The sequence below is a fragment of the Lynx rufus genome, unplaced genomic scaffold, assembly GCF_022079265.1.
Source record: "Lynx rufus isolate CCGP_SWC_20201006 ecotype Redwood Valley unplaced genomic scaffold, mLynRuf1.p SCAF_11, whole genome shotgun sequence".
Taxonomy (NCBI): Eukaryota; Metazoa; Chordata; class Mammalia; order Carnivora; family Felidae; genus Lynx; species Lynx rufus.
In genome coordinates, this window is record NW_025814825.1 from 43708046 (window position 1) to 43721988 (window position 13943).

The 13943-nt window shown below is 41.0% G+C and overlaps 1 protein-coding gene across 2 annotated transcripts in view; it reads right to left on the reverse strand.

Moving 5' to 3' along the window:
- Positions 1-345, reverse strand: part of CFAP43 (cilia and flagella associated protein 43) — a 120364-nt gene extending 120019 nt beyond the window's left edge. For both annotated transcript variants that reach the window (XM_047072704.1, XM_047072703.1), the window contains exon 1: positions 281-345. In XM_047072704.1, the coding sequence (XP_046928660.1) occupies positions 281-345 (65 nt within the window). The remainder of the gene's footprint in view (positions 1-280) is intronic.
- Positions 346-13943: the final 13598 nt, after the last annotated feature.

The window sequence follows — 13943 nt, forward strand, 5'->3', positions numbered from 1 at the left end:
CAGAAAGAGGAGGCAGAAGAGTGGAAGAGAGCAATCGTGGGTAAGCGAGAAAGGGGAGGGTCGCAGAAAAACGAAGGGGTGCAAACAGCTGGAGATGTGGTCACTAAGAAGTCACACAGAGAGGGAGTCTGCAGGAGGGCGTTGGGGGGTAAAGGACAAGAGCTCAAAGTTTCCAGGAGAGCAGGTCCAAAGAATGGGAGAAAGAAGAGGGTAGGGAGGGGACTGGGTCAGAAGGAAGTTTCCGAGAGACCCGGCAGTCGCTGGGCGGAGGACGCCGCACCTCACGGACAGTGAAGGGCCGACGGAGGCGTAGGCGTTCTCCTCGCGCTCCCGGCCGTGAGCCATGGGCCAGGTTTCTCTCAGCCCGGCCCCGGGGAGAAAATGCCCGAGCCCACTCGGGTCTGCAGCCGTTCGTTACTCTGAGGTCCTCTGCGGCGCAGACTGCAAAGCGTCCGCTGTTACCACCGTATCCAGGAGACTGTAACCCCTGCTCCCATTGGCTATTCCCTGTCTGCATGCTCCCTCTCGGACCTAGTGGATTGGTGGAAGTGCTGCCGCGTCTCAGCATATGGGAGAGCGGCGAGCTAAGCGTGGGGCGGGCCCTTAAGAGTGAGTGCTGAGTGGCCCTTGCCTGGGGCAAATAATTACAATATTAATAAATATCAATAGCAGAATTAATATTGTGTGCTGACCACGCCAGACGTCGTTCCTAGCGCCATGCAGGCATTATTTGATTTACTCTTCAAATCGCCCATCAGCCCCATTTTATAGATAAGCAAAGTGTAAGTGATGCGAGAAAGAACTTGCCTAAGACTGCAAACTAGGACTTAAAACCAGGTATCGGTATCGTCTAAATTTAGAGTTCCTAGCCTTTAATTACTATATTACACTCTCACACGGACCCTCCGCTACCTCAAGGAGGCAGACATCTCCAGGAAGTAACTTGATCGGAAGGCCACATCTTGTTCTTGTTTCTTCCCTTTCCTCTCGTACCCTTTTTCCCTTTCTTCCTTTCTATTCGTCTCCTCCTCACTGGCCTCCCCTTCTCTTCCTTAGTTCTTTCTTCCCTGTCTTGCCACCTTCTGGCCTTCATTTCGTACACAAATATTTACTGAGTATCTCCCGTGCATGGTGCTAGTCACTTGAAAAAAAAAATGAGCAAAAGAGATAAAATTTCTTCCTTCTTGGAACTTAGAGATTGGTGGAGTCCAGGAAGATGAGGATAGACATCCACATCATTACACAGATACAGAATTATAGGTTGAATTAAGAAGAAAAGGAGCATGATACAGTGATCGCCTGTGTTGAGGTCTTCACCTAGTTGAATGGGCAGAGATGATTTCAGTGCGCATGCGCCATTTTCACTTCGAGCTGAAGGATGAGGAGCCATTGCTGGGGGCTGGGTGCTAGGGGCTGGGGTGGAGGTTGGGGGCAGGAGTAGGATGAGCAGAGGAGAGTTTTGTAAACTGTTAGGACAGGACAGCAGATTGGATGAACAGGGAAGAGTAATGTGCCTGGAGCAGAGGGAGATGAGAAGAAAATACTGAAGATGAAGCTGGAGAAGGAACCAAGGGCCAGGTAAAAGCCAAGTTGAGAATTCTGCTCTTTCTCCTAAAAGCCAATGCAAACACATTAAATAACTTTAATCAGGAGAATGACATGATCAGATTTATGTTTATAAAAGATTCTGACTGCAGGAAGATTATCACTTGACTAGGAGAATAGGGGAAATAGAAATAGAAGACATGTTAGGAGCCTAAGGGTCCCAGCAAGGGATGGAAAACAGGATTTTCGTGCTCACCACTATTGGCATTGGAGGGTTGGTGGGGAGTTGCATGCAGGATGTTTAGGAGCACCTCTGCCAGTAGCACCTCCATAGTTGGGACAATCAAAAATGTCTAAGGGCACCTGGGTGGCTCAGTTGGTTAGCATCTGACTGTTGATTTCAACTCAGGTCATGATCTCACAGTTTGTGAGTTCGGGCCCCACATTGGGCTGTGTGCTGATAGTGCGGAGCCTGCTTGGGATTCTCTCTCTCTCTCTCTCTCTCTCTCTCTCTCTCTCTCTCTCTCTCTTGCCCCTCCCCCTCTTGTGCACATTCTTGCTCGCTCTCTCTCTAAATAAATAAACTTAAAAAGATGTTTATGGACATTGTCAAATGTCTATAGTGGGGGGGGGGAGTAAAATCACCCCTAGTTAAAGACCACTGATCAGTCTAAAAATTAGAAGGTAAAAATCTATAGGATTTGGTGTTGGATTGATAAAGAGGGGTAAAAGAAAAGGAAGAATCAAGGATGATCTGGATTTCTGATTATCATAGTCAAAGAGAGTGGTACCCTTCACTGATGGGGTGAAGAAGAATCAGAGACGTGTGTTTCTGCTGTAAAGATTGTTTTTTTTTTTTGTTTTTTTTTTTGTTTTTTTGCTGAAATGGAAGGCAACACACATGCAGTGCTCAGTGTTAAAGAACCTCACAGAACTGGGTGACAAAATCCTACATTTCTCAGTCACAGGGGGAAGTGGCATAAAGAAAAGTCAAGCTTTCCCCTCTGGTAATTCCTAAACCCTGGACAGTTTCTGCTGCCACTTCCTCACTAGTTGGCTTGTATTTGTATTTTGACTAAGCCCTCCAACCGAAAATACCTTTAGCCACAACCTGAGCATTTTATTTATTTTTTTAAGTTTATTTATTTTGAGAGACAGAGAAAGTGATCGGGGGAGGGGCAGAGAGAGAGGGAGAGAGAGGGAGAGAGAGGGAGAGAGAGAATCCCAAGCAGGCTCCGCACACTGTCAGTGAGGAGTCGGATGCAGGGCTTAAACTCACTAACTGTGAGATCATGACCTGAGCCAAAATCCAGAGTCAGATTCTTAACCGACTGAGCCACCCAGGCGCCCCTAACCACAACCTGAGCATTTTAAAGCCAACACCAGAGAAGAATGTGATGAGGCAAATCCTGCCACTGGGTAAATAAATGGTAGGTAGAAGATATAAGGGAGGCAGGAAGTATGTACTCTGGAAAAGAGATACTGACCAGGCTGGCATCAGCCATGACCCTGGAAACCCTGAACTTGCCCAGTGCTAGAGCAAAAGAGAAACGAAATGGAATCAAATTGGAAAACCCCATTTTATAGCTATCTTACTGCATGAAACCCTGACTGCAGTTTAGATTAAAAAAATGTCTCCAGCTAGGTTTCTGTGATATCTGTTGTTGATATTCGTGAAGAGATGCCCTAACCTTTACATCATATCAGTTACAGGAAGATTAGTGGCCTTTCTTAGTCTGCAGCGGGAAATATAGATCATCCCCAGGAAATGGACTGGTAGGGGTGAATCAGGAAAATCTGTTCCAGTGCTCACTCTGAAAGATTTACAAACAGTAGAAACAAAATCTTTCTCTAGAAACAAGTTCTTTCTCTAATCAGTGACCCCAAGGAGCAGCCCTGAGCGTCCTAAGGTGACAACTAGTATGTTCCACCATTTGGGGGAAGCATCCAACCCACCTAAGCACAACCCACACCTCTCAACTCCTTTTCTCCTTGCAAATCTCCTCTCTATCACCCTTAGACTAGTCCTGGACAGAATAAGCCTAATCCTCAGCATTAAGCTTTATACCTTTGTAGAACTCAGCTCAATGCCCCCAAAAAGCCGTGGTCAATTCAAGTTCATTGAACCATAAAACCAAAACTTGTCCACAACCAGCCACAGAACGACAACAACAAATACTTGTTTCCCACTAAGAGATTGTTTCATTCCTGGCTTCTCTTGGGTCCCAGTCAAACTCCATGATATCTGAAAGATGAATTTTCACTAAAGTTTCCACCCACTAACTCGGTTTTCTAGGATCATTTAAACATGGGAAAAGATTATACAGCATACTGGAACGCATTTCATTAAGTAGATGAATAAATGTGCTTTTTGTGAAAGGTAGCAATGTTTACATGAAAAGTCAAAAAAGCAAGAAACTAACATTGTTTCTCTGGGTAAAAAGAAATGTAAGTAATGAATGTTTTTAAGGTAAAGGGATAACAATTTGCAAGAGAAAGTAGCTTCTTATTCTCTGGTAATTGGCCCATTTTATAATAGTGATGATAACAAACCACAATTTCTTGAGCTCCTGTTTTTTGTAGAGAACTTCATAAAATCTGGATCCTCCCAACAACCATGGTACAGGGCAAACTGGGGCTCAGAGAGTTGAAGCATGTAACTCAAGTTTGGACGCATGGCTCTGCGCAGATTTCCTCTCCACTCGGCAATGAGAACAGCTAACTCTTTTTATGCCACTGCTCTGCGTCTGCTACACATTTATGAAACATGTATTATTTTATCCCTATTGCAGAGACATGGAAATTGAGTCTCAGGAAAGTCAAGAATCTTGTACAGAGTATCACAATCTTAAATGGATTTGAACCCAGGTGGAATTAATTATGTGAAAGAACCCTTCTTTCCAGACATGTGAAGACTTGAAATTTTAAATCAAATTGGGCATTTAACTTGAATTGAGCATTTTCCCGGAAGAAGAAGAAAAATAGGGAATCCTTCATAATTCTCGGAAGTTTTAGAATAAAGAATATGGGACCAGGTTACATTTTTATGGTAATTCTGAGCCAATTAGTAAAAATGGATGAATGTTATTATTTTGTGCATTTAACCTAACATATTCAGGTTTATTTTCACATTTCAAATATTTTTGTAGTGTGTGTAAAACATAGCTGTATGATTACATTTCATGTCCCAAGTTGCTTACCTTGATCTTGATGCTGAAATAACTACATTTGGTTGAAACATGAAAAGGATTTGTAATCAACATCCAAGTAAATAATACACTGTTATTAAATAGTGTAAATAATACACTGTTATTAAGTAGTAAATAATACAGTGTTAGACAATGCTCTAAAGAAGGTGACTAAGAAAGTTAGTTTAAGGGGGAGAGGGGAGATTGTTACATCAGGCCCACCCTGAATTCCAAGGCAAGAATATAGGCAAGACACCTGTAAGCCATTTATCCAAGTATTTTTAGATAATTTATTAAAATTTAAAAGTTGGAATGCCCAGGTGGCTCAGTTGGTTAAGCGTCCAACTCTTGATTTTGGCTCAGGTCATGATCTTGTAGTTTGTGAGTTCAAGCCCCTCATTGGTGCAAAGCCTGCTTGGGATTCTCTTTTCCCACCTCCTCTGCCCCTCCCCCAGTGCTCGCTCGCTCTCTCTCTCTCTCAAAATAAATAAACTTTAAAAAATGAAGTAAAATTTAAAAGTCAAAATACAGGGGCGCCTGGGTGGCTCAGTCGGTTGAGCGTCCAACTTCAGCTCAGGTCACGATCTCGTGGTCGATGAGTTCGAGCCCCACGTCGGGCTCTGGGTTGATGGCTCAGAGCCTGGAGCCTGCTTCCGATTCTGTGTCTCCCTCTCTCTCTGCCCCTCCCCCGTTCATGCTCTGTCTCTCTCTGTCTCAAAAATAAATAAACGTTAAAAAAAATTCTAAAATAAATAAATAAATAAATAATCAAAATACAAATTACAGGAATGAAAATTAAAAATTCAAATCAGGGGGCACTGGGTGGCTTAGTCAGTCGAGCATCTGACTTCAGCTCAGGTTCATGAGTTGAGCCCCACATGGGGCTAACAGCACAGAGCCCGCTTAAGCTCCGCTGTCTCCCTCTCTCTCTGCCCCTCCCCAACTCACACACGTGTGCTCTTTCTCGCGTGCTCTCTCTCAAGAGTAAATAAACATTAAAAAAAATTCAAATCAGAATTTTAAAATGAAGGCAAAATTGTTATTTCATTTTTTATCATAATTAAATCTTAAAATATTTTATATCAAACACTGTAATTCTAGTGTTCAGTATCCATCTAGTCAAAGTGAAGAATTGGTGTCAGGCTGCAACATGTTTCATCTAGTCCCACGTACATAAATAAACGTAGGCATAATAAGGTTTGTATTATATTGTAACGCATTCCACAGTCTCATGTGTTACTAATGCCAATACCACACTAATTCATGAGAACCCCTGGATGCACAAATTGGAACCCAAAGAGAATTAAGAAAGTAGTCACTTGATTCTACTGAGAAAGGGTCCTTAATTATGAGAACAGCCTAATGAATTCATACTCTCAGCAGCAGAGGACTAGACACATTTATTATCTGTCTTTTCTCATATCCAAGCATTTCTGCCACTCAGATCTTCCCTACACTCCCTAAATAGTTTATCCCTCTGATGTCAGTCAGTAGTGATACATTCCACAAACCTCACAGTGGTCAAAAACAGTAAGTAGTCTGCTTTTGAGGACCTGGGGCAACAATGGAGAAACCCGGGGCGAGAAGAGGGCTAGTCACTATGGTAGATCTTTAGGGTTGCCATGGTTCTGCGAGAATGTGGAGTGCTGTATCCTGCACGTTGGTGGCATGGGCTCTCTAAAGCGTGGGGTCCCTGGCAGGGGCACTCCTTGCTGCGTCTGTGGATGGTACAATGTCACAGATGTTTAACAAACTACAGAGTGAAAGATAAAATAGCGTAGGAGGAAAGCTTTGTGGGAGATGGTGAAAGGGGGAAGCAGTGGAATTTATTAGATGACAAAAACAGTACAGTTTAACAAAAAGTCGGGAAGTTAGTTACTCCTGCAGAAGGTATCTGGTTGTGGAGGGCATTGAGATGGGCTAGGCGAGACTTCTGGGCTCACCTGGGGCCTTGGATCCCTGGCAATTTTGCAGAACACTGAAATGAATGTTAATTAAAAATGAAATTTTATATTATATTACTCTCTTGTGAAAGTATAAACAAGAAAATATATCTATGACTCTATATATCCATATATCTATGGACTCTAACATGGACTTCATTTAAACAGAAATCCAGGGGCCATTAGTAGATAAAAATGAATGAATTCGCCGTGTGCCATAAATATCACTTAAAATAGCATTTTCAAGGAGTATTAAGTACAAAGTTTTTGAAGAGCAAAGGTTTACCATCATTACATATTCAAAATTTGAGTTTGGATGTCCTCCTAAAAAGCTTCAAGGTTCATCCCCATTAAATTCTCCATTGTACCTTCTCATAAAAGTAAAAGCTTAAAAACAGTAAAATCCATCAGTACGTTCCATTTTATATCCTTTCATCTTATTTCCCTTCCATTTCCTTTGCCCATAGGGTCTTTCATACTCATAATCCCTTGAAGTAGAAGCAAAGAAACAGTGCTTTCAAAAAAAATACATGTTCTGTGGCCATATGTTTTTACTGGTAGAAATCTGGCATGACAAGTTTAGACTTGGACGCTTCATTGTATTCTATGACAAAAACTTGAGTCCAGAATGAGAAAGTGAAGATGAAGTGGTGAAAATACATATTTGAACTCAGAGTATACTCTCAGAGGCTATGTGATTTAGAGAAAAGAGCCCCCAGCCTAAAAGTTTATGTTCTTATTCTATCTGGCTTCTTACTAGGTATGTGATACTGGAAAAGCCAAAACATTCTGAAATTTAACTGCATCATCTGTAAAGTGAATCTGATATTTTCCCCTGCCTACCTCCAAAGGATTACTTATGAGGATCAAATGAAATGATATACATAAAAATGACTTTAAATGAAAGGTACAATATAGGCAGATGGTCCTGTTACATAGTTACATAGTTGCAAGTCAGTTGCAAGTCCCTCAGCTACTGAGCCTGGGAAGGAAGGTGATTTATAAGCACACTGAAAGCAGGCAGTGCATAGATTACTACGGTGGGTTAAGGCTAAGAAAGAAGATTATCAAATTCCCTTGAATTTTTCATTAGCATTGGTAACACGTTTGTGTTCTAGAGCAGTTATGGGTTGTAACACCTTAGTGATTTGTATGATTTGTTTACTAAGTTGTGACCAACAGCTTTTTGTTACTGAAAGAACATAAACAAAATCTCACAAAGCATCCCACAGGGTAGGGTAAATAAAGTATCAGGGGTGTGTGTGTGTGTGTGTGTGTGTGTGTGTGTGTGTGTGTGTGTGTGATCACTTTAAAAATGTGATTTAAGGGGCGCCTGGGTGGCGCAGTCGGTTAAGCGTCCGACTTCAGCCAGGTCACGATCTCGCGGTCAGTGAGTTCGAGCCCCGCGTCGGGCTCTGGGCTGACAGCTCGGAGCCTGGAGCCTATTTCCGATTCTGTGTCTCCCTCTCTCTCTGACCCTCCCCCGTTCATGCTCTCTCTCTGTCCCAAAAATAAATGTTGAAAAAAAAAATAAAATAAAAATGTGATTTAAAAATGACTTTAAAAAAGTCAGTAAGTACATTAGAGGTAACTGTGAGCAAGACATACTGAATTTCATCAAATTTCAGATAAAATTATTAAGGGGTAAAATCTACCAAAAAATTACAAAAGAATCCTTTCTCATCACTCAGAATTTTCATTTTATATTTATTGAAAGTGCTCTTTAAAATTTAGATTTTTATCATAAAAGAACTAAAACTTACCTAGAAATAGATTTTTATCCTGGAGCACCTGGGTGGCTCAGTGAGTTAATCATCCAGCTCTTCGGCTCAGGTCATGATCTCGAGGTTCCTGAGATCAAGCCCTGAGTTGGGCTTTGCACTGACAGCACAGAGTCTGCTTGGGATTCTCTCTCTCTCTGTCCTTCTTCCCTGCTCTCTCTCAAAATAAATAAACATAGACAAAAGAAATAGGTTTTATCCTATATTACTCTCTTGTGTAAGTATAAACAAGAAAATATAGGGGCACCTGGGTGGCTCAGTTGGTTAAGTATCTCACTTCAGCTCAGGTCACGATCTCACAGTGAGTGAGTTAGAGGCCTGAGTTGGGCTCTGTGCTGACAGCTCTGAGCCTGGAGCCTGCTTCAGATTCTGTGTCTCCCTCTCTCTCTGCCCCTCCCCCACTCATTTTCTCTCTCTGTCTCTCTTTGTCTCTCTGTCTCTCTCTCTCAAAAATAAATAAACATTAAAAAAAAGAAGAGAAAATATAAATGATGTGAGTTAAGGTTTTCCTACAACTTGTTCACTTTTACAACCCAGCTATTTTGAACAATTTCTCAAGTCAGAGTCATAGGTATTCATTTACCACTACCTCATCTGCCACTCCCCACCCCCTGCATTGTCCTCTGTGCCAATAAGAGCATTTCATTTAATAATGGAAAAAGGGTGCCCTCTTATTATCTCTGAGATTTTCTTTCAAGCCATTGGCATCCACCCTGCAAAGTTCAAGCACAAGCAATAACATCCATGTCAGGATTGCACCAAGCCTATAGTGATTTTAAGATATAGCCCAATTTTCAGAAGTGTTCAAAAGTGGAGAAATGTACAGCTTAGAATTAATGAAATATGGCAGTAGTTAAGAGATCAGACTGTGATGTCAGTTCAGAATTTAAAGACCCATTCCACCATTCAGAAGTATGTTGCTGTTGGAAAGCCACTTAATTTCTGTCCCTGAGTTTCCTCATCCATGAGATGGTAATATTAACAGTATTATTTAATTTTTATTTAATTCTTTATTTATTTTATTTTATTAATTTTTATTTAATTTAAATTTTAATTAAATTTAATTAATTTATTTAATTCTTATTTAATTTAATTTTTATTAATTTAATTTTATTTATTTAACTTTTATTTAAAGTTTAATTAAAACTTTTTCATGTGGAACATTTAGCAGACACCTAGCAGGCAGTATGCATTCACCAGAGGTAATTATATCCTATATGATATTTTACATTTCCATTTAACAGTATACCTTGAACGTATTTCTGCATCAGTATATATACAACTACTTCATGCTTTTGGGGAGGAAAAATTTTTCTCCATCCTTCTAGATTCTTTTGGCTGGTCTAAGAATTAGATTGACATGGGAAAGATTAATAGGAGAAAATCAAAGTTAATTATGTATGTTTGGGGAATCCACACAAACATGAAAGGTTCCAAAAATAGGCAAAATGAGGTATATACCTCATCTTGAACTGAGAAGGGGGTAGGGATCTGGGGCTTTAAGGGGAGGAGACAATTTCCAGAAAACAAGATGAAAACAAGCAAATGCTTCCTAAACAAATGTTTGTGGGGCCATACAAAAAGAATGAGACACAGAGAGGAATTTTAAAAACAAACTTTGCTATGTTTCTTCCTGTCTACCACACCTAGTTCATCTTACGCTGTTACTTATGATGATAGCTCCCTTCTTGGAACAGGTCTTTCATGCAAATTCTTTCAGGTATTCAGGGAGAAGGTCAAAGGTTCTTCCTGAGCCTTCTGTTTCTTACAAATAATCAGCCTAAAATAATCCATATGCCAAAGAAACACATTTTGGGGTGGCAGAATTTTCTCCCCTACAGTCCCTTTTAAGAGTAGTTAGGTTGGGGGGCACCTGGGTGGCTCAGTGGGTTAAGCAGCCAAATTCCGGCCAGGTCATGATCTTGCAATTGGTGAGTTCCAGCCACAAGTAGGGCTCTCTGCTCCCAACACAGGGCCCACTTCTGAGACTGTCTCCCTCTCTCTCTGCCCTTTCCCTGTTCACACCCTTTGTCTCTCAAGAAAAAACATTAAAAAAAAAAAAAAAAGTCGTTAGGTTGGTGTTTTGCTCTTATTTTTTTACCTGTCCTTTTAAAAATCAGTTTCTTTTTCGTTTTTTGATCAGCCATGGTCAGTACTCTCTTCACTGCCTCTTTAATCAGAAACCTTACACACACGATGCAGGAAAACCAAATCCCCTTCTGCCCACGACCTGCCCGGAAAAGTCTGCAGTCCTTTTAGCTCTAAAAGCTTTACATGTTTTAGACCTTTGCCCTTGTGGCAGTCCACAGCAAACAGAAGTGCAGGGCTGGCTCTTCCACCCCGAAAGCCTCCCCTTCTGGGCCGGGGCAGCGAAGCTTTTCCGCAGGGCCTTGAACTCCTGCGCGCAGAAGTCCTTAGTCAGGCGGCCTCCCGGGGCTGTGGACGCCTGCACGCACCTGCCGTAGGCCGCGGCCTCGGCCCCACAGGCCGGTGGGTGTCCCCGGAAAGCTTGGAGTTGGCCTCGCAAGCGCCCCCACACCGCTCTGTTCCATGACAAGAGTAGCTCCTCCTGGCGCCCATCCTCTTCCCTAAAATCAGTTTCTTAAAAAAATTCTTTTTGATATATAGCATAGAGTAATAACTCAGATTACATAGAAAGGTTTTCAAATGAAGACAGTCTTCATCTCATTTCTTCTCAACTCATTGTTTCCTACCTCAGTTCCATTGTCCAGAAGCCACCTTCCAGCGTAAGAAATATAACCAGGCCCTGCAAGCACCGCACCATGTCACGTGCCTTCTCTTTTTCTTTCTCTTCCTCGATCCAGCGGTATTCACTCACCTGAATTCTGTTTATTATTGTTGCTTGCTTCTCAATTTTACCACATATGCATGTGCCATAACTGACATGCTGTGTCATTTTGCATGTTTTTAAAGTTAATATATTAGTCATGCCACGTATATTATTTTGTGACTTAGTCTTATGTTTTCGAGATGCATTCATGTTAATAGTTGTAGCTGTAGTTTATTAGTTTTCATTGTTGGATAGTTGGCCATTATATGAACATATGAATACACCACAAATTATTTATCCATTGTACTCAGGGTACACTTTTACTATCCCTCTATCCCTGTTCCCCCCCCCCCCCGCCGCCCCCCGTTTTTCGTTTTTGTTTTTGTTTTTTTGGTTTTTTTGCTATTCAAGCTCCTTTCTTTATGGACCATTTATTCCTGTATGGTATGGCTTCTTATTGTAAGGATTATAATGATTTTTTTGTTTTTTCACTTGACCTCATTCTGGGCCTTACTAATTCTTTCATTCTCATTCCACTGGTATTTTTCCATGGAATCTCTTTGTTGAAGGCTGCCATAGACTGTCACAGAATGTTAATTCTGTAAGAAGATAAGGGCCCCTAATTTTTCAAGAGATTTTAAATATAATTAATTAAAATAATAACGAGTGAAACACTTCATGTGACTTCAATATTCCTAACTTACTCTATAAAAATACCTTATTAATTTTAATTGATCATGTTCTAAAAAGTATAATATTATTCAAATTACATTCCTGACAAGTCACAAAAGAATGTTGTATCAAGTGAGTGTATATGGTCAGTAAGTCACTTGTATCAAGTGAGTGTATACGGTGGTACTTAGAAGGCAAAACACTGTTTCTTATCACTGTGACCTCCAACTCTTGACCTTTAACCAGCAGAATCAGTTCGAGTTAGCCCCCTCAGGTTAATTACTGACAATCACAACTGCAAAAATGTGAGATACTGTGCCCTTCACCTGTGGCTAACAGCAGTGGGTATCCAGATGGTCACATTATGAACACAATCACAGAGGGCCTGGAGAGGAACCACTATAATGCACAGCAGTACAGTAGTTTCCTGGGACAATATATGTTTTTTTCAATTTCTTCTTTTGAGCAATTAACCTTTTACTTTATTGTTGAATTGGATCTTTCAAATCATTACAACAAAATGTTACACTAGTCATGAAGTTTTTAGGTTGGCCAATCAGAGACTTAAATGTACAAGGTTAATTTGCATTATATCATAAATGTGCTAAAAGTCCTTCTAAAAAGTTAGTTTTCTAAAAAAAGAGCTAAGCAAGACCCCTGTGTTAGTAAAAAATGTGCCTTAATTTTTTTCATTTAGTATCTGTATTAATAAGCATTTATTTAACGTTTATTCTGTGCCAAGAACTCGTTTAAGTGTTTTCTATATATTTACTAATGTAATACTTCTTCAAACTCTATAAGGGAGGCAAGAAGTTTTCACCACTGCATTTTACGGATGAGGGAACTAAAACACAAAGGGATCTTGCCTACATTCACACAGTTTAATAAGGGGTTATTATAATTTATAGAGTTTTATAAGAAATTCATATATTGAATTATTAATTCATAAATCGATATGTTGAAACCTCACCCCCCAGTACCTCAGAATATGACTTTATTTGGAAATAGGTCCATTACAGCTGTAATTAGTTCAATTAAGATGAGGCCATATTAGAGTAGGGTGGGTCCCTAATCCAGTATGACTAGTGTCCTTATAAAGAGGGGAAATTTGGACACAGATATGCACACAAGGAGGAGGCCATGGGAAGGTGAAGGCAGAGATGGAACAGATGCTTCTACAAGCCAAGGATACCAAAAATTGCCAGCAAAACCATCCGGAAGCTAGAGGAGAGGCATGAAATAGATTCTCCCTTATAGTCTTCAGAAGGAACCAAGTCAGCTGACATTTTGATCTCAGCCTTCTGGCCTCCAGAACTGTGAAAATAAACTTCCTTAAAAAAATTTTTTTTAAATGTTTATTTATTTTTGAGAGAGAAAGAGAGAGCAGGGGAGGGACAGAGAGAGAGAGGGAGACACAGAACGGGAAGCAGGCTCCAGGCTCTGCACTGTCAGCACAGAATTCACGAACTGTGAGATCATGACCTGAGCTGAAGTCGGCGGCTTAGCTGACTGAGCCACCCAGGCGGCCCTAAACTTCTGTGGTTTAAGCCACCTAGTCTGTGGTACTTTGGTAACCTAACCCTTGAAAACTAATAAAGGGGTGGAGTGGGCATCAAACCCAGGCAGGAAAGGCTGCAAGATTGGTGTGCTTATCACCTCACTCTCTGCCTCTCCCATAATAGAGCTAATCAAAATAAAAGCAGACACCAAGGCCTGGAGCAAATAAATGGCACAGGAATTACCAGCTTGCAAATCTAGGCAGACAAACAAAACACTGACCCCTTTCTAGAGTCGTACCATGTGCCCTGGAGCCTCTGCTTTTCTGCCTCTTTAAGGGACTTTCAGCAGTGGCTCTAGACAGACATTTGTCATAGATCTACAAGTCTAAATTTACTCAGCTCACTTGTGGGACTCTGAGCCTGTGCCCCTACTCAGCTTCAAAATCCAAACCTTTGTGGCGCCTGGGTGGCTCAGTCTTTAAGCATCTGACTCTTGATTTCAGCTCAGGTCATGTTCTCACCTT